Raw genomic sequence first — 22,040 nt, forward strand, 5'->3', positions numbered from 1 at the left:
GCCAACCTCCCTTATTTAAAAAAACCCCTGTCAGATAGACGCTATTTAACTCCCCTGCCCTCTTGCCCTCAACAATACTCTAACTCTGTTGCTGGTTGGGGGATATCTGCTTTCATCCTTCATTCTGTGCAGTGCTAAGTTGGTCTCAGTCATGCCAGCAGTAAGAATGGCGGGAAGGGAAGGAGAGACAGAAAACCCAGCTGAGCTTCCAGCGACTGATTGGCAGCCTGGAGGTTAGGGGAGGCTAGGCTCAGGAAAGGTTGTGATGCCTTCACAGCCACATAGCCTACTGATGCTGACTGTCAAACTTGCACATGAACTTAAAGGACGGACACTGGGAACCGTGGAAAGGAGAAGATGCTGCAACAGTTTGGATGAATGTTTCAGTGGATGAGCCCATTAAGGGCAGTTTAAGGCCTCTTTTTTTTAAAAAAAGGATGGTCTGGTCGAACCTGGATTTCCCTAACCCACTTCTGTCATATTATTGCTTTGTGGGTGTGTCACGTGTGGGGGTGTTTGAACATGTCTGGGAATCAGTGGGAGTAGAAAGAAGGCTTTTCTTTTTGTGAGCACTTCTAATATACCAAATGAAATAGAATGGGTAGACTCTTACACCCTCATCCCCCCTGCCCTGCGGGAGTAGGCTAGCAGGTAAAGGGGGTGGGTCGTAAAATCGGGTGGAATAATGGTGGTGCCCTGCCCAGTGCCTGCCCACTGCTCCACTGGGGGTGAGGCAGGCTGCAAGCCTGCCCTTGGGACAGACAATTAAGGCCCTTATTTGGCCAATTAATGATGGCCTGTTTTTCAGTTAGGAGTTGGGAGGGCAGTGTCACCCACTGTTCTGGCATCCTGTGCCCAACGGAGCCCCTTCTCCTAAGGTATTCCCCCACCCACGAAGTTCACCACCACCCCGACCAGGCCTGCCAAATTGATCCCAGGGAAAACCCCCACTCACCTTTGAGTTTGGCTCCATGGCTTCTCGCCATTGGGGACTGCCTGCAGTGCCAACAGTGGCCACCGTCCCTGGGACTTCCGCTCAGTTGGAGGGAGGTGTCCCATCCCAAGCCAACTAACAGGCCAACAGCCAATAAATCAGCTCGGGGCAACTTGGCCAAGCAGAGGTGCGCTTGCCTCCTACTTCTTAGCTGGGGGAGAGGGGGTGCAGGACCACTGTCTTCCTGTAAAATCCAGCCCAGTGTTCTTTATCTAATATTTCCCCTCTTCTGCGTGTGAGCCTAGAAGTTGTGTGTCTGCTGACAACTCTTCCATGGGGATTGAACTCCTGAGTCCAGTCATTTCTTCCCCTAACATCACGAGCACACAAGGGTAGATTTTCTTCTTCCCTGTGCTTGAGTCATCGGTACATCCCCGGCATAGGGAAGAACATCAGATCAGGTCTGTTGCGTTCATTCTCTGCCGAGGATTTCCTGGGGCCTCTGCAGCCTGAGGGAATTCCCTTCACCTGCAGTATATACAGGCTCACTGTACCTACTGGGATGAGGTGAGAGGGGCAGTCCCAGCTTGCTCTCTGTTCTGATTTGCTCCCTGGTGTTTAGGTGATTATGGATTGAGTTTGTGCCTGGAGTGACCGTGGGCTATGCAATTGGAGGAAAGAATGCACAGGCCCAGCAGGAAAGCTACTCCTGCACCATCCAGCAGGACGAAGAAGATTAAGGGAATTCTCGTGGTGTCCTGACCAACGTTTTATCCCTCAATCAACATCACCAGAACCAAATACCTGACCACTTACTTCATTAATATTTATAGGACCTAGCTTACACAAATTAGTTGCTGCATTTCCAAACATCCAACAGAAACATCCAAAGGTGGTAAACTTAGTATCTCTGCTGTCCTCTCACAAAGGATCAGCTAACTCAGTGCAGGCCAGTGATCAAACTGATGGCCTTCCTTACTGTATAGCTCAGTACTAGACCAGATGCTGTCCTTAGCCACTGAGCCGTCAGGGAATAGAGTCCCTTCAAATTTACATTTTTACCTTGTGATATACAAAATGTAGGATGTGCCTTTCCCACCAAACCCCCCCTCACATCCCCAGGGTTTGGGGAAAGCCAAAGCTGCAGATCTTTACTATGCTGTTGTCATGGCAGCTTACTGGATGGTATAGGCCATCTCTGACATATCCAGGCCAGCCCCCGAGTGAAAACCTTCCTGGAAAAGCATGGCACATTCCCTCTCACCGTCCTCTTGGTATGCGGATCATGTGAAAAATCATCAAGCATCATTGCATGAGCAATACCTGCGATGGCATTAGGTCCAAATCTAATAACTGCAGTAAAATTCTCTGTGTGTTTGCAAAGTGTATACGGACTCACCATAGTAACTAAACTTTTGAAGGCTGAATGTTTCCAAAATGTCACCTGCTTTAAATATGGTTTACCTGATGCTGTATCTTGCAAAACAAAAATGATTATTGAACCTGATGAGAAAGTCATGGAAAGAAAGAAATAAAAACACTTCCGTTTATATAGCATCTTTTGACATCCTTAGGATGTCCCAAAGCATGTTACAGCCAATGAAATACTCACCCTTATGATGTAGGGAAATGCAGCAACTAATTTGTGTAAGCTAGGTCCTATAAATATTAATGAAGTAAGTGGCCTGATATTTGGCTCTGGTGATGTTGATTGAGGGATAAAACGTTGGTCAGGACACCACAAGAATTACCTTTATCTTCTTCAACTTGTGCCAAATCTTGTCTTGGATCGTGGGTGTCGTGCAAAGGCTTGAGTTATATTGATGAAACTCTACAGTTATGCAAGGTTTTTTTTTAATGTGTGATAAACCCATACCTCAAATCTTTGAAAGTGACTGAATTCTGATGGTCTTTTACATTTGTTAAAGAATGCCTTGAATATTAACATTGTCACATCCAGACTTGGTTATACAATCACACGGGGTAAGGATTTTAGCAGCAAATGGACTGAGATAGGGTTAGAAATGGGTGATGTTACATAGGTGGAAGTGGATGGAGGAAGATATGCTGTTGGAAGCTTATCTGTAGAATTGTCTTGATTTAAAAGAAAAGAAGAAACGTTTTCTCACTAACTAGAAAACAGACTGAATCTAGAATGTGGCAAAGTGCATATTGGAGAAAATTGCTGGAGTTTGAATTTGTATTCCCAGTTTTAAAACCTGTGTCAGTAATTGTGCATTAGGTTGCCGGATGTTTGAAGCTGCAATACCCATGAGTCATGCAACAGGCACTTCCTGCTTCTGGGAAGATTAACAGTCACATACTGCCAAATTCAGCAGGAGTGGCAATGGGAGTTTTTTAGGTCAACGGTTTACTCAGTCTCTCCACTACCCATGTGGGTGGACCGAGTAACAGATAATTATGGCAGGAAGTCATTGTTTAGGACAAAGTCAGACTTGAACCCATGTATAGAAGAACACAGATTCCATATGAATGAAAAACTGCTGTGTGAAAGATCGGATTGGAAAATGAGGATATATTTCAGAGATGGAGTAGTTTTGAAGTCCTAGACTTGTACAGGTCTTATTACTGCCATGCCTTCACCAGTAAAGCTTTTCTTTTATGGAATGCAGACAGCTTAGGGAGCACATCAATCAGTGTGTTTATTTTCCAATTTTTCTCTCTGGTCCAAAAGATGTTGACTCATGATGATTTATAGTTCCACATGCATCTGCAGCACTTCATTACTTTTCCCAATATGTGTGATCAACAAGTCATTTTCCCATGTGAAGAATTGCAGCTGAATTTATAATTCTGTCCTCATCTGAGGTCCACTTGTTCTCGCAGAGGGCACTGGATTTAGATGAGAATTGAGATTCCTGATTTTATTCTCCCCTGCTGAACCCAGGGACAATTAGGTCAATGGTAATGCTTTCATTGCAGATCCATTTGAGATCAGCTTCACCTTCCTAATCTGTATGACTTGATATAAAATCTTGCACATTGAGACATCATTATTAACTTGGTTCAGTTGTTAGCGCTCTTACCGCTGGAGCAAATGGATGTGAATTTGAGTCCGTTTACCATATTACCATAATCTGGGACAATGCTGCTGTTGAAAGAAAGGAAAAGAGAGCAAAAACTCTGATTTATACAGTGCCTTTCATAACTTCAGAACATCTCAAATACCTGCATCCTTAGCAACAACAACAGTAACTTACAGTAATGTAGCACCTTTTAATGTAGAAAAATATCACACAACATTATGCTTCAAAAGTAATTCTTTGTACAAAACATTTTGAGAAGTTTTTATTTTTTTCGTGAGGAGCATGATGTAAGTGTAAGCATTACCACCGAGTTTTCTGTAGTGCCCTTTTTATTCGATGAGGGCAGTCCTTTATTTCCTGTTAAACTAGACCTGAGGAGAAGAAAAGCCTCTTATTACTGTAGCACCAGACTCTACATAGACAGTGACCTATATTACCAGCAGATGCACCTCCACTGCTCTCAGAATATCCACAGGAAGAGATGTCAAAAACACTGCTTGGTTTTTGTCAGACCATGCACCACAGCATAGAAGGAATAACTAATATTTGAGGTGAGTTACATGGCAATAATTCACTCTTGGTTTTTGCTCCCATTCATAAACTGCTCCCATTTTGTCCTCTTGGTTTATAACATTCAGAACCTTAGGTTTGAATGACTGCTCAGTGTCAACATTTCATTGTCTGATAGTTAATGTTTTAAGTGGAAACTTTTCTTATTGGTGCAAGACACTTCTTACTGAAAAACTAATTCATACAAGAGGGAATTTTTGTGGCAGGGCCAGAGATTTAGAAATTGATACTGTTTTAAACTACTGATAGATCTGCAATAAAACTACACATTTCCCTACCAGGTACAGTAATGTTTTCAAGTTGAACTCCTGTTGTTATTTTAGTACCATGCATGTTAACCATTTGAAATTCATTAATCTTCTAATTTAAGCAAGAAATTAGCTCAATGCTTACATTTCACAGATGGAAGAATTTGATGTGACTAAGGTAATGCTTTTGATGCAATATTGCATAGCGCAATTTCTCCCACCTCCAGTGGGAACTAGGTTATACTGAAAGTATGACTTGCAAACTCGCCTTCCCTGGCTTCATAACCCACTTGACCCATTAATGCTGTTATCTGGTAAATAACTTGTGAATATTCAATCTTAACATTTCTTCTACTAATAATCAGACAACACAACTGTTATAAATAGAATGCATATGTTATGTCATGCAGTTCCCAGTGGTTTGAAGTAATCACACTTGTAAACTCAAATGCTGGAACTTCGTCGAATGTATTTCTCAGATCACATTATGACTGATATCTTGTTAGCTTGATACAGACTGTAGTGAGTAATGCGGCACTCTGGATACTTATGTACAGATACACATGAACATATAGTTCCTAAATCATAATGCAATAATATAACAATATAACGACATAAGGGCTGATTTTGCCCTTGGGGGCCTCAGGAGGTGAGCTGAATCAGAACATTGCCGTTTCCTAGCCAGGGCTGTGCAGAGTCTGGGTGCCCTCCCAGTGCAGGCCTTCCATGTTACCTAGGCACAGTAAGGAGGAAAATCTGCCCTACCATGTATTTTGACCTTTGCCTGTGAGGTGCACCTACATAGCTTATTTGCATGAACAACTCTCATATCACAAAGCAACTACAGAGTATCCCTGATCATTGGTGATGAATAGTTCCTACAGACCCATTGCATTTGAAGGTCTCATTGATTTAACGGAACATTGTGTGTTTTTTATACTTATGAAAATATGTTCAAACAAATGGTGAAAAAATAGGTCCTGGGGAGTATGGCCTTTGGAAGAAGGTCCAAGTTCTTATCACTGGGTCCGCTTATTCCAAAGTGCAAATTTCCTCAAATTTAAAATATGTATAGAATGTTGAAAAATGTGAAACTGTCCATTTTGGCAGGAAGCATATTATCTAAATGGTGAGAGATTGCAGCGGGATCTGGGTGCCCTGGTACATGCATCACAAAAGGCTAATATGCAGGTGCAGCAAGTAATTAGGAAAGCTAATAGAATGTTATTGTTCATTGCGAAGGGAATTGAATACAAAAGTAGGGAGGTTATGCTTCAGTTGTACAGGGCACTAGTGAGACCACATTTGGAGTACTGTGTACAGTATTGGTCACCTTATTTAAGGAAGGATGTAAATGCATTGGAAGCAGTTCAGAGATGCTTTACCAGACTGATACCTGGAATGGGTGGGTTGTCTCCTGAAGAAAGGTTGGACAGACTAGGCTTGTATCGGCTGGAGTTTAGAAGAGTAAGAGGTGACTTGATTGAAACATATAAGATCCTGAGGAGTCTTGATAGGGTGGATGTGGAGAGGATGTTTCCTCTGGTGGGAGAATCTAGAACTAGGAGTCACTGTTTAAAAATAAGGGGTTGCCCATTTAAAACAGAGATGAGGCAAATTTTTTTCACTCAGAGGGTTGTGAGTCTTTGGAACTCTCTTCCTGAAAAGGTGGTAGAAACAAAGTCTTTGAATATTTTTAAGGCAGAGGCGGATAGATCCTTAAAGACAAGGTGGTGATAGGTTATTGGGGGTAGGTAGGATGCAGATTTCAGGATACTATCAGCCATGATCTTATTGAATGGCGGAGCAGACTCGAGGGGCTGAATGAGGGGCAACTCCTGATCCTTGTTCGTATGTTTGTATGTTTGTATGTTCATATGTTAGAAGTGTTCAGGCTTGTGAAAATTCGATTTATCATCAACCTTTAGGGTGAAAGGGCTGATTTTGAAGGAAGAACATTTAGACTTCTAGCCTTCCTGTCAATCACTATACACTGAATTGGAAGATAGATAGTCAATAAACGAAAAAGTGTTGTGACAAAACTGAGATTGATTAGTGTGCTAAGGAAACCTTGTTGTATTAATAGATAAAGGAAATTAGGAAAGTTAGGAGATAAAAGTAATAAATCACAGTGAAATCTGCTGTGTGCCGTATTTCAAGAATTTTATCATCAGACATTGACAGCTGGCTTACTCTGAAGGCAGAAGATGAATGTTTGGTACAGGAAGCAACATGATGATACTTGGATACTCCTTGTGTTAGATTTGTTTTTCTCCCCAGGCAAATGTGTCCTCCCAGATCAGGCAGGCCAGATGTACAAGAGTCTCTCCAAAGTGGTCATGGCTGGTGTCCCAAAATAATACCACTGATAGTAAGCCAAGATGTCTAGTCCCCAATGCCCTCTCTCTGGAATGGAGCACCTTAGGATTGTGTAGCACTATTTTACATAAATAAGCATTGAGCAAAAGGATTTGCTTTGCCACACATTCTTCTACCTTAACTCTCCCAGTGTTTAATTTGAAGAACCAAATGCTTTTATTCTTCTGCCACCCTAGGATATAGTTCAAATATTTAAATCTTTTTGTTCTTCCTGGTGTTTAAAATAAATACTTCTCACCAATTTCCATTTATGCCCCTTGATTCTACATTCCAAATTCATTGAAATAATTACTTTAAGTGCCTTGAGGCATTTTTTCCTACTATAAAGACACTAGAATAACAACTTTTATTTATATAGTAATCTATTTCATGCTTTTCAATATTTTAAACTCTCCTTTACCATATCCTTTCGAAACAAGAGTTTGAGCTTTTACACTTGGGATTAGTCTTGTTGCCCAGCTCTTACCCTTCCCAATGCATGTAGATATTTTTTGTGACATGGTGTCCCAGATTGAACACAATAGCATAATGTAGTCTGAGAACTTGTAAAGCTTCAGGACAGCCTCTGCTCCAGCATTTATGGTTGCTTATTGTTTAATTGTTTACCAAGCTGTTCTGGATACTGAGGTGTGACTTATCTTATTGTTACTCCTGACAGTGAAATATCCTACTGTTGCTCCCAAGTCCTTTATGTAAGTTTCCCTGAGATAATTTAGCCCCATTCATTGAGTACTTGTGACCTACATTTTTTGTTTGGATAAATTAGCTAAGCATTTGGGGAACTCTAAATGGAACAGGTTAAATGTTGATGTGTAACACATCAGTAAGTGGAATTTACCAAACTTTTAAAGAATGTTTCACCCATTTGCAATTTGCAGTGAAGTGATAAATGTGATTATAAGCTCATGATTTCTCAACAGGTATTAAGAGAAAAAAGTCATCCACCACTCTTAGTGCATTATAAGTGAATGAACTAACACATTGAACCAAATATTTTATAAACTTATTCATGCATGTACTTGATTTGAAATCTGGTCTACAAAAATCTTTTGCTGCATAAAAACATTTTGAGCAAAATAACTCCTGGCAATGTGTAGTTCAGACATACTGTATTTAAGTGCATTCCTTATGTACAGATTTAGAAATGTGAGACACACCTAAAATGTTTTTTTAAATTTGTTTCAGAATGTACTGGCAAAAGCCTTATACGATAATGTGGCTGAATCACCAGATGAACTCACATTTCGCAAAGGGGATATCATGACGGTTTTGGAACGTAACACAGGAGGTTTAGATGGATGGTGGCTCTGCTCGCTACATGGGCGACAAGGTATCGTACCTGGCAACCGCCTAAAGATCCTAGTGGGAATGTATGAGAAAAAACAGTCAAATTCCAGCCAAATGCAACAGACCCCACAATCACCACAGCCTTACCAGCAACAGAATGTATACCAAATGCCATCCCAGTCTTCACAGTATACATCTATGCACCCTGCTTACCAGGGAGACAATGTCTATATGATGCCCTCATCAAACAAAGTACAGCAGAATTTGTATCAGGTCCCTCCTGCACTACAGAACCAGTCAAACAAATACCCAGTTACTCCAACAAAATTGCAGCAGCAGACATTGTATCAGAAGACTACATCTCAATGCCAGTTGACCCAGTCCATGAATCCAACCCAGGAGATTTACCAGGTGCCTCCATCTATGAACCAATCCCAGGACATCTACCAGGTACCATCGAAGAGTCCACCTCAGGATATCTATCAGGTACCCCCATCTTTGGGTTCTGGACAAGATATCTACCAAATACCTCCATCCGCAAATCCAGCCCAGGACATCTACCAAGTACCTCCATCCATGAATCCATCACAAGATGTCTACCAGGTACCTCCTTCCCTGGAAAAGAGGAACTGGGAAGGAACAAAACCAGTGGGAAAGGTAAGTGAATTACATGAACTGATGCAACCCGTAGGACACATCTTAAGAAAAAATAGATCTACAGTTTGTCTGCCATTAATATTTGTGGAAAATAGGAAGAGAATTCCCATTCATCAGTCATTGTCATCCTTTTGGAGAGGATAAAAAACTGAGATGTAGTAACACTCAATGGTTTATCAATGATTATCAATCACAATGACACTGCAAGGTGGCAGCTGATGGTAAGATCACCATAGTTAAAATAGTACAAACAAAAATGTGGATACTTGGGATGAGAAATCAGATTGCTTGAACTTTATAAGTTTAAGATGGTTGTCCCAGTCTTTCTTTACCTGGTATCCTGTGCTATATGGCCAGGTTGGGGATTAATAGGAACACCAAGATGGGGCTCCGTTGGTCCGTCTCGTGGTCTGGTCATTGCAGACATTACTTGTCCTTTGTCAAAATAAAATTCAGTTATAATATCCTAATATTAGAGCTTCCTTTCATAAACAATGCATACACCAAAGGGAATGAAAGCTGCCAACTGTCTCCTAAAGGAGAATCCATTAAAATGAAAGAACTTTAGTATTACTGAAGAAAGATGCATATTGTCGAAGATTTTTGTCTTGCATTCATCAGGACAATTTGCAAGAATACCAAATGTAAAGGAAGCAGCAATTTACACTTCATGAGAAGAAAGTGCTGATTCAGGGTCCACTTGCCCACCTATCAGCACTCTCTTCTCATGAAGTATGATTTGTTGCTCCCTTTACATTTGGTATTCTTGTGAATTGTCCTGATGAGTGCAAGATGAAAAATTTTGACAACATGTTTTTTTGCAGCAATACTCCAGCAATACTCAAGCTCTGTACTACCATACAGCTAAAAGAAACTTTACTTCAAACATGCAACTTGGTGATACCACCTTCAAACAATGTACAGTCAGAATCAGTAGATAAACCAATAAGTAGTTATTCATTTTGAACAGTCCATTTTATTGGGTTCCTCACATCAAACTTATCACCTTGAACTGCAGTAACAGAGGGAGGGGAAAATCTAGACCATTTAACCAAGCACAAAAACAGTAATCTTTAAAGGAGTTCATAAAGTAATCTCTTTAATTTTGGAACGTTAAAGAGTGCCCCAACCATAACTAGTAAGGCATTTAAAACAACAATGTGTAATAAAAAATATAATTAAGGTTCTTCAGTTTATTTTTCTTTACATCAATTAATTCACCTATAAAAGTATCAGCCTGGCACTTAGTGAAGTAAAATACTGTAAAAGATAATTAAGATACTTATTAATTTGAATTTAACCTGTCTAAAGGGAATGTGGTCAGTTCTGGTCAAATTCCATTGAATACATTGTGGCATAAAATTGGGTGGGGTTAAAACGAGCATCCAACCTGAATTCCCCACCCAGGCAGATTAGCCTAAAATGCCCCTCTTGGTTTTAATGGCTTTGGTCCATACCGTGTGCAGTCTGGCCATTTAATCATGACAGGGTTCTATAGCTTTTGAGAAGATGCAGAAACAAGTGAAAATAATTCCCTGTATCAGGAATTAAAGAACGGAAGAAAAAGTTTGATATTTTTTGGAAAAAGGATGATGTTTTGAGGTGATATAGTTGGAATTTTTATGTTAATGAAAGGAATGGATAAATTCATCCAAATCTTCCGGCGAAGATGAGATGGTCAAATGCCACATGTTAAAAAGTGGAAAGTTAGGTGTATGCCGTATAGCTTGATTCAACTGGTAGCACTCTTGCCTTTAAGGGAGAAAGTTGTATATTAACGACCCTCTTTGATTAAGAGCGAGGGAATGCTGTCCTTGAATTACAGCAAGGAAATCTCAGTGTCCTGGCAAACATTCCTCACTCATCTAACACCACTAAAAGTACCTCATTGCTGTTTGTGGGATTGTGCTGTACGCAAAATGGTTGTCACATTTGCTTCAATAATAGTTAGCTGCCTACTTTGTTTGTAAAATGCTTTTTGACACTTCTGCGAGACAATGCCAAGCATTTATATTTATATATATGCACGTGTTTCTTTTAGCAAAGTTTCCTTTGTGGCCTTAGGATGTCCCAAAGTGCTTCACGGCCAATCATGTACCTTTGAAGTGTAGTCACTGTTATAATGTAGGAAACACATAAGGCAAATGTTGGTCAGGACACTGGAAGGGCTTCCCTGCTCTTTGAATAGTGCCATAGGCTCTTTTACATATGCCCAAGAAGGCAGAGTGGCCCTCGGTATAACATCACATGTGAAAGGTGGCACCTTGGCAGTGCAGCATTCCCTTTGTAATGAGTGTCTACCTAGATTATGTGCTCACGTGTCAGGAGTGGGGCTCGAACCCACGACCTATAGACCCAGACAAGTGTGCTATCACTGAAACAAAACTGACACTTTTATGAAGGGAAGCCAAGACAGCTGCAGTTGCAAAATAAGTTATTATGAAAAGCTTGAAGTGGGCAGCATAAATGAGTTCAAGAGACAATTGGAGAAGGGATTGAAAAATACAGGACTTGTTTGGACCTAATGGTCTTTTCCTGTTCTTAAAATGTTTTTGCATTGTTAAGTTCTTATGAGTCTCCCTGGCATCGTTTGTGGAGGGGAAAAGAGCTGGGAGGACTTCTTGCGTCAGTCAGTGCGCGGGAGATGAGTTAATACACTTGGTTGCACTGACAGGGCAGTTGAAGCTCTCCTGGGTTAATGACTTTTATCGAAGCCATTCATTATGAATTGTAGTGAATTCATCTCCCCATTCACGACTGGGCTCCAGTAACTTTAAACCAGCCAGCCACCCTCGATGACCTTATCAGCACATAATGTTCAGAAATCAAACCAGAAATAGAAATTTAAATGAAAGGATGATGAGATTAATCATAATGCCTCTTAAATGTTTGAATTGTAAAGAGGTCCCTGATGATGATATTCCATCTTTGCGTGTAAACTGATCTTGCAATTCCCAATGATAAATCTGATGTTGTCTGCACACTCAGGTACAAGTTTTTAGGTATTGTGCAGCAAGGGCATAGATGTAAAAGCACACTACTGTTTGGGGAAAGGCTTCAGAATTGGTGTAAAGTCAGCTATGACTCATTTACTTGCAGATAGAGGTAATGGCAAGAAAATGCCAAGTGAGACTTCGTCAAAGCGAGCAGATATCTGCCTTAGGTTGCAGCTCATCTTTATATTTTAAACAAATTCAAAAGTGTCTTTTAAGTCTGTCCTAACTTTTACATAAGAGGAAAGTGCTGGGAAGGAGAGCATGAAACCTAGCCAGAACCAGAAGGGTCACAGCCAGTAACCAGCTGATGAACTGGCTCTTGGCCTTAATGGGAAATAATTGGTAATGTGGTTCATTTAATGATGTGTCACAAACAAATGGGGAAATGCAATGCTGTGATGGTAATAAGCTACTCGTTACTTTTTAAGGTCAGGGTAGGTCAGGCTATTTCTACATTTGTTCCTGTGTTTAATGTAACTGGAAAAAGTTGTGTTTAAAATACTTAACTGTATATTCAAACTGTTACCAATAAACATTTACTTGTACAGTGAAATTTAATAGGTGCTCAAAATTATGAGGGTTTTTGATAGACGATGACAGGAAGATCGGTAGCCAGAGGATACAGATTTAAGATAATTTGTAAAAGAACTAAGCCGGGATGGGGGGAGGGAAGGTAAGATGAGAAACATTTAAATGCAGTGAGTTACAATGATCTGGAATGCACTACCTGTAAGGAGGTTGGAAGTACCTTCTGAAAGGGAATTGGATTTATACTTAAACATGAAACATTTGCAGAGAGCAAGCTAGTGAGACTAATTGGAAAGCTGTAAAGAGCTGGCATAGGCAATATGGGCCAAATGGCCGCCTCCTGTGCCGTGTGATTCTAGAGCTGGCCAACATGTAATCTTTCAAAGGGTTCGTTGTCTAATGACTTCATGTTGGAAGGCCTAATGGCAGATTCTGTTCCAAACAGATGGGCCTTGTGGGCCACAGGCCTAATTGTGGGTAGAACCATCAATTGAATGCATTTATATGACAGATTCTCATGCTGTGCTATTGAAACAATTTAGAAAACTAACAAAAAACTGGCAATCATCTTAGAGTCTGACACAACCCCAAAAAAACTGATAATATAAAAACAGCCTGGAATTTAGGTATATGACATGTAGTTATACCAAAATTGCAATGGGGCATTGGCTTGTCTCAATTTATGTTGTCGTCATTCCCAACATTACCTCCAGGTTATGGCAAAAATTTTTGGCGATCTGCCTTCATTTCTTGTAGGAAAATACAGGCAATTGCAGTTGTATATCAGTTACTAAACCTGATTGACAATGGTACGTATAATTTCGCATTCATATATAGGCTTTTTGCACCCCCTCCCCTCATCAGCTCTGCCCCATCACATCAGTACAGCTGGCACTCTTCTTCTTACCACTGGTTTAACCTGGCACTCTTTTTGTTCTCCCCTGCTTCACACTGGCACTGTGTTCTCAGGTTTCCTTCATCCCTCGATAACACTGGCACTGTGTTCTCTGGTTTTCTTCACCCCTTGTTCACACTGGCACTGTGTTCTCTGGTTTCCCCTTCCTTCTAAACTGTTGCTCCAGTTATTGTGCATCAGAAATTGTACTCGGTGTGTTGCCGACTTTGGTTTTCTGGGGTAGGAGCAAGGGAATATTGGGAAACTCTACTGATTTTAATCTGCAGATGCAGACAAGCAACACAAAACCTGAAATGTGGGCAGCTGCAATGTATACAGAACAGGGATTTGCCAGAATGGTTGCAGGGTGAGAGATTACAGTTACGTTGATAGACTGGAAAAAATGGGGTGGCTGTCCTTGGACAGAGAGGCTAAAAGGAAATTTGATAAGAGGTTTTTAAAAGCATCATTGGAAAAAGTTTCTTCCTATTTACCAATGGCTGAGAGGCTAATACCAGGAGGGACAGGTTTAAGGTAATCGGTAAAAGGAACAGAGGTGGCAAGAGGGAAAAACTTTTTTACGCATTGAGTGGTTAGGATTTGGAATGCACTGCCTGATAGGGCAGTTGAAACAATTGAATAGTTGCCTTCAAAAGGGAATCGGATAAATATTGAAGGAAAAGGTATTGCAAGGATATAAGGAAAGAGCAGGGGGGTAAGACAACCTAGATTGCTCTGCAAAAACGAAAACAAAAAATGCTGGAAAAACTCAGCAGGTCTGACAGCATCTGTGGAGAAAGAGATAGAGATAACGTTTCGAGTCCGTATGACTTTCTTCAGATCTGAAGAAGAGTTATACAGACTCGAAACCTTAACTCTGTCTCTCTCTCCAAGATGCTGTCAGACCTGCTGAGTTTTTCCAGCATTTTTTGTTTTCGTTTCAGATTTCCAGCATCCACAGTATTTTGCCTTTATTGCTCTGCAAAAATCCTGGCACAGATTTGAAGGGCCAAATGGCCTCTTCCTCTATGTTACTCTCCATGATTCTGCAGGGGATGCTAATATCTCAGCGGCTGTGTGCCTTTGTACAAAGCAATTAAATATTTATTTATATTACATGTTGGGGAAACATGAACAGTCCCTATTGAGCTTTGCTAATTTATTATGTTAAACTGGATCAGGTTTCAGCTGAGCTGAGTTTGAATTTTGGAAAGTTTTGTTCAAATACGGTACACACGAAAGAAAATTAAAACACAAATTGAAGCTGGAATATCCCAATTACAACAGTTTAAAATATGCAGATCTATAGTCACAATTGGCATCTTCATTAGTAATCTTATCATAAGCATTTCTAAGGGTGTTGGTATTTTATGCATTTTTTTTGTTGTCAGATTTACATTGCCTTGTTTTTACACTGACTTATTACAGAGCTCCCTTCCTTTAACCATTCAAGAAGAATGTTGCCTGATCTCGGGATGAGTAGGTTACATTTAAGTATTTAATAACCCAGCTGAATAAAGATTTTGTTTGCCTTCTCAAGTGTTAATCGTCTTGATGGAGGTTGGCTTTTGAAGCTGCAGGTTTGTTAATGGTCTGAAAGCTTTTATGATACAGATTTGTGTAATGTTAAAATATTTTTTACTATTGTGTACCCATGCCTTAAGAAGAGGCCTGGCAATAGGCCTCCCTTGCTGTTAATGGTAATGGAAGATTTGAACTGTAGGGGGTTTCCTGAAGGAGCTAATTTATTCTGCACAGTTGTTCCTTCTGCACCTTTTAATCAGTGAAGACATCTGGCAATGCGGTGTTGTGATGAGCAGCATGTTTAAAGTGTTTGTACCCTAAAGATGCACATCACATCTAGTCTGGCTGACAAAACTTTATTGCTCGAGGCAGCTGTACACCAATTTCACTAATCACGCACATGCTCGATTGCGAAAGAGCTGAGGATCAGCTCTGTACACCTTTCAGATCTCTACTGGCATCCTCCTTGTCTTGTTAAGGAGCTATGATTATTTTTTGTTGTAGGGGCATTAACAAAAACAAAGAGGAAAAGCTTGGAACTGGGTATTTTTGCTTTTGAGAGCTGCATAGGTGTATATCATGGAGTCTTTCTCTGGGCATATTGGGGGCGGGGCATATTGGGGGCGGAAGGTGAGGGGGACGCACAGAGTTGAAGTTCTCATTCCCACTAATTTGCACATATTTCAAGTTGCTGATGCTAGGAAGTTTTAGGCTTGTTATTTGTGGCTTCTCCACTGGTGAGGCAACAACACTAGAACAGCCTCTTCCAAACTTCCAAGTCTATGAAAATTCAAACAGCACAGATGAAAGAATAAATATTTTATTTTCCAGTCCAAGAGTCCTTGGAGATCTCTGTGCCCCTCTAATTCCAGCCTCTTGCACATCCCTGATTTTCATTGCTCCACTGTTGCTGCCCATGGATTGCCTGGTCTTGCACATTGGCCAACAGGCCACTGTTTGGCCATTCTTAACCTAAAAGACCTTAATATGGTTTTGTTATTTTCTTATGTGGCATAACATGCTTCTGATGTGAATGTTGTATTTGCATTACAGAAGAAGCATGAAATCATCTTTGCAAAGGGACAAAGAAAAGATTTTCCAACACCTTTAAGATGTGATAATCATTTTCAAAATTTTAAGTAATATATTACAATAGGTCCTTGCAATTTGTTGACCAAATTCCGTAACTGGTATGAGGGTTCTTTATGCAGATTCAAGTTGGCACCACATTCCCTATGTGTGTCTAATACTATCTTGAATAAGTAAATCAGTTAAAGGCTTTTACTGTGCACTAGCGTATTCTGGGCTTGTATTGCCTTGAATAGAGAAGGTAAGGGGATGGTTTAATTGAGGTGTTTAAGATGTTCAAAGGAGTTGACAGGTTAGATAGAGAGAAACCATTTCTTCTCGTTGGAGAGTCTGGAACAAGGGAACGTAACCTTAAAATGGAAGTTAGGCTGTTCAGGGGTGATGTCAGGAAGCGCTTCATGAACTCGCTCCTCCAAAGAGCCGTTCAGATCAGGTCAATTGCAAACTTCAAAACTGAAATTAATAGTTTTTGTTAAACAGGGGTATTAAGAATTATGAAACCAAAGGGGTAAATGGAGTTGAGATACAGATCAGCTGTAAACTAATTGAATGATTAAATAGATTCAAAAGGCTGGATGACATATCCCTGATTCTGTATGCATTACCATTTCACCAATAGCTTTATCCAACCAATACTTTAATTGAGTCATATAGACCAGAAACATCACCGGTTTAATTCCTGGCCTGTGCTGAATTGACTGATCTCAGTTGGAACCTGCAGTAGCAGGACTGCAATAGCCTCACCCCCAGGTTAGGTGGTTGAAAAATCAGCTATGATTCCTGCTTCTGATCACTATCCAATGACCCCTTGCAGTATGTGGTCATTGGATGAGGACAGACTGGGCACACTGTGATGCCAGCCCTCGGATTCAAAAATCACAGGTGAATAATGGCCATTTGGTTGAGTTGGCCGAAGCCCATTCCCTCTGCACCCCCCGCCCCCCACATGCCAATGGAATTGTACCCCAACATGAAGTCAGCATCTGCAGGAGAAAATAAAATTCATGAGAAATAATTTTTAAAAACACACATTATCACTGGAAGCAGAAACACATTGAGCACACCATTGGTTGCAGGATTAGAGGGAAATTACATAGAATTGCAATGAGCCTACAGCAGAGAAACATGCCATTCAGCACAACAAGTTTACCTTGATGTTTATACGCCAAATGAGTTTCCTACTTCTATTCATCTCGTCCTATCAGTGTATCCTTCTACCCCTTTCTTCCTCATGTAGTTGTCTAGCCTTCCCAAGCCTCCAGTTTTTTAATATATAGTTTCTGAGGGCAGAGTTTAGGATGCCCTCTTTTTCTATCGCTGTGGCAGTGTGGATCAATAATGCACGGTTGTACTATAAAAGGGGAGAGAAGCACTTGCATTTCATACTGGTTCTAACTGACCTCCACATTCCCACAGCTCAAGCGGCTGTGGAAAACTGATTTTCAAAATGTTGCTGGAAACAATGAGGCTGACTAAAAATATTCATGATTTTCAAATCCTTCTCATATATTTGTCCAGGTGAGGATGATTTCTTGATGATTTTTTAAAATAAAACATTCCTTCCTAATGGACAGTGATTACTGGAAAGCTGACCCTAACTGAAATCACTGCTGACTGAAGGGCCACTCTTTAAAATACTCTTTATCCTGTTTAACACAGGGGCTTTCATTAAGGGCACATCTAGATTTGATTTAGGTTATCACATCTCTGGCCTAAAACTTGGTGCTCAAAAATTGATTCTGTGCACCTGAGGAGCCACGGTCACCAGAATGATGCATTTGCTTGTCTTGTCATATCCATACGTTGTAGCTTTATGCCTCACTCAATCCAACACTTTGCTGCAGAAATAGTAATGGCTCCTAACTAAGATATACAAACACTTAGGCTTCATTCATTCAAGCAAGATATTTCTGCCTCCTATCAAGCTGTGCCTATAGAGGATATCTGTGTCATGTAGCCAAGAGCTATGGCTGATTTAGACCTTAAAGAAGGTGCATTTAATACAAAAATTGAAATGTGACTCAAAAATTAACTTGCTAATTACATACGAAAATGGAGCAGGAGTAGGCCATTCAGTCCCTTGAGCCTGCTCCGCCATTTAATAAGATCATGGCTGATCTGATAGTAACCTCAAATCTGCATCCCACCTACCCCCGATAACCTATCATCCCCTTGCTTACCAAGAATCTAACCACCTTTAAAATATTCAAAGACTCTGCTTCCACCACCTTTTCAGGAAGAGAGTTCCAAAGACTCACGACCTTCTGAATGAAAAAATTTTGCCTCATCTCCTGTTTTAAATGGGTGACCCCTTATTTTTAAACAGTAACCCCTAGATTCTTCCACAAGAGGAAACATCGTCTCCACATCCACCCTCAGGTCGAGACCCCTCAGGATCTTATATGTTTCAATCAAGTCGCCTCTTACTCTAAAAAACTCCAGCGGATACAAGCCTAGTCTGTCCAACCTTTTTTCATAAAACAACCTGCCCATTCCAGGTATTAATCTGGTAAACCTTCTCTGAACTGCTTTCAATGCATTTACATCATTTCTTAAATAAGGTGACCAATACTGTACACAGTACTCCAAATGTAGTCTCACAAATGCCCTGTACAACTGAAGCATAACCTCCCTACTTTTGTATCCAATTCCCCTTGCAATAAATGATATGATTCTATTAGCTTTCCTAATTACTTGCTGTACTTGCATATTAGCCTTTTGTGATTCATGCACTAGGACACCCAGATCCCTCTGCACCTCAGAGCTCTGATGATTTGGAGTGAGGAGTAGACAGCACCAGCCTTTCAGTGATGAAGTTGGTGCTTTTATAATACTTAGCTACATTTTGGAAAATAAATTTTATTACATTACACATATTATTGAAGCTTTTTTGCAATGAGGAGTAAAGTGAACCACGAACCTCTTCTGCAACACCCAAGTGTTTGGAGTCCTGGTCTGTGAAACAGTGGACAATCGTGATACCTCTCAATACTTTGTACTCCCCAGGTGTTCTCTGTATTTAATACAGGCAGAGATAACCCAAAAGTGCTTATAAAAGAGTCAGTGACTGTATAGATGGTACTGAAGAAATCCTAGAATGAGACATGAAAATGCCCAAATGAATCACAAAAATGGAATAAGAGTTGGGAAGCCTGATTTTTTTTCTTGGATGGGAGGACTAGGAAGGGAAAAGAAAATGGGAATTTGATAATTATATTATTTTAAAACCTGAGGTTTGTAAAAAGATAGGTTAAATACATTCAGAATGTGACCCTAGATTTTCTGATCAATGTTATTTTGACCTTAACCTGTTGATTTATAAATTGATTAATACCAATCACAAAATCTAAGCTTAGTGGTTTTATAGATGCTGTCCCAATAGCTCAGCAGTAAACCTCCTTTCTCTCATCATAGAGTAGGCAGGTCCTTGGTTTTCATTGAGAACTGTTGGTGTGACATCAGTCATCTCAATTTCTCTGCTCCTCTCACCCACTCTAACCTGTCTCTCTCTGAAATTGCTACACTCCGTTCTGTCAGGTCCAATTCTGACATTGTCATCAAACCTGCTGATAAGGGTGGTGCTGTTGTCTGGTGCACTGACCTCTACCTCACAGAGGCTGAGCGTCAACTCGCAGACACTTCCTCCTACCTCCCCCTGGACCATGACCCCACCACTGAATATCAAGCCATTGTTTCCAGGACTGTTACTGACCTCATCTCCTCTGGAGATCTTCCTTCCACAGCTTCCAACCTCATAGTCTCCCAACCTCGGATGGCCCGCTTCTACCTCCTACCCAAAATCCACAAACAGGACTGTCCCGGCAGACCGATCGTGTCAGCCTGCTCCTGCCCCACGGAACTCATTTCTTGCTATCTTGACTCCATTCTCTCTCCCCTTGTCCAGTCCCTTCCCACCTACATCTGCGATTCCTCTGACACCCTACATCATATCAACAATTTCCAGTTCCCTGGCCCCAACCGCCTCCTCTTCACCATGGACGTACAATCCATCTACACCTCCATCCCTCACCGGGATGGTCTGAGGGCTCTCTGCTTCTTCCTCGAACAGAGGCCCGAACAATCCCCATCCACCACTACTCTCCTCCGTCTGGCTGAACTTGTTCTCACACTGAACAATTTCTCCTTAAACTCCTCTCACTTCCTCCAAATAAAAGGTGTGGCTATAGGTATCCGCATGGGCCCCAGTTATGCCTGTCTCTTTATGGGGTATGTGGAACATTCCTTGTTCCAGTCCTACTCCGGCTCCCTCCCACAACTCTTTCTCCGGTACATCGATGACTGCTTCGGTGCTGCTTCATGCTATTGTCTGGACCTGGAAAAATTTATTAATTTTGCTTCCAATCTCCACCCCTCCATCATTTTCACATGGTCCATCTCTGACACTTCCCTTCCCTTCCTTGACCTCTCTGTCTCAATTTCTGGTGATAGACTGTCCACCAATATTCATTACAAGCCTACCGACTCCCACAGCTACCTTGACTACAGCTCCTCACACCCCGCTTCATGTAAGGACTCCATCCCATTCTCTCAGTTCCTTTGCCTCCATCGCATCTGTCCTGATGATGTCACTTTCAAAAACAGTTACTCTGACATGTCTTCCTTCTTCCTTAACCGAGCTTTTCCACCCATGGTAGTTGACAGGGCCCTCAACCGTGTCCGGCCCATCTCCCGCGCTTCCGCCCTCACACCTTCCTCTCCCTCCCAGAACCATGATAGGGTCCCCTTTGTCCTCACTTATCACCCCACCAGCCTCCGCATTCAAAGGATCATCCTCCGCCATTTCCGCCAACTCCAGCATGATGCCACCACCAAACGCATCTTCCCTTCACCCCCCCCCCCCCCGGCGGCATTCCTCAGAGATCGTTCCCTCCGGGACACCACTCCTCCATCACCCCCTACACCTCAACCCCCTCCCACGGCATCTTCCCATGCAACCACAGAAGGTGTAACACCTGCCCCTTTACTTCCCCTCTCCTCACTGTCCAAGGGCCCAAACACTCCTTTCAAGTGAAGCAGCATTTCACTTGCACCTCTCTCAATTTAGTCTACTGCATTCGCTGCTCCCAATGCGGTTTCTTCTACATTGGAGGGACCAAACGCAGACTGGGTGACCGCTTTCCGGAACACCTTCGGTCTGTCCGCGAGCATGACCCAAACCTCCCTGTTGCTTGCCATTTCAACACTCCACCTTGCTCTCATGCCCACATGTCCGTCCTCGGCCTGCTGCAATGTTCCAGTGAAGCTCAACGCAAACTGGGGGATCAGCACCTCATCTTCCGACCAGGCACTTTACAGCCTTCCAGACTGAATATTGAGTTCAACAACTTTAGATCATGAACTCTCTCCTCCTTCCCCACCCCCTTTCCGATCCCCCTTTTTTCCAATAATTTTACACAGATTTTTTTTCCCCACCTATTTCCATTATTTTTAAATGTATTTCCATCCATTGTTTTATCTCTACCTTTTAGCCTATTTTGATCCCTTTCCCTCACCCCACCCCCACTAGGGCTATCTGTACCTTGCTCGTCCTGCTTTCTACCCTTAATGTCACCTATTAGCACATTTCTTAGCTAATATCACCACCGTCAACACCTCTTTTTCCTTTGTCTATGACATCTTTTGGTTATCTCCACCTATCACTGGCCCTCTATCCAGCACTACCTGTCTCCCCCCACCCCCCCCCCCCCCCCCACCCCCAAAAACCAGCTTATATTTCACCTCTCTTCTATTTTTGCTTAGTTCTGTTGAAGAGTCAGATGGACTCGAAACATTAGCTGTAGTCCTCTCTGCAGATGCTGTCAGACCTGCTGAGTTTTTCCAGGTATTTTTATTTTTGTTTTTGTTTTGGATTTCCAGCATCTGCAG

At 41.5% G+C, this 22,040-nt stretch overlaps 1 protein-coding gene across 2 annotated transcripts in view; it reads left to right on the forward strand.

The window, feature by feature from the left end:
• bcar1 (BCAR1 scaffold protein, Cas family member) overlaps window positions 1-22,040 on the forward strand; it is a 230,884-nt gene that overhangs the window by 133,609 nt on the left and 75,235 nt on the right. For both annotated transcript variants that reach the window (XM_078544216.1, XM_078544215.1), the window contains exon 2: window positions 8,364-9,122. In XM_078544216.1, coding sequence (XP_078400342.1) covers window positions 8,364-9,122 — 759 coding nt within the window. The remainder of the gene's footprint in view (window positions 1-8,363; window positions 9,123-22,040) is intronic.

This window comes from Cetorhinus maximus, chromosome 6, assembly GCF_964194155.1.
Source record: "Cetorhinus maximus chromosome 6, sCetMax3.hap1.1, whole genome shotgun sequence".
Taxonomy (NCBI): domain Eukaryota; kingdom Metazoa; phylum Chordata; class Chondrichthyes; order Lamniformes; family Cetorhinidae; genus Cetorhinus; species Cetorhinus maximus.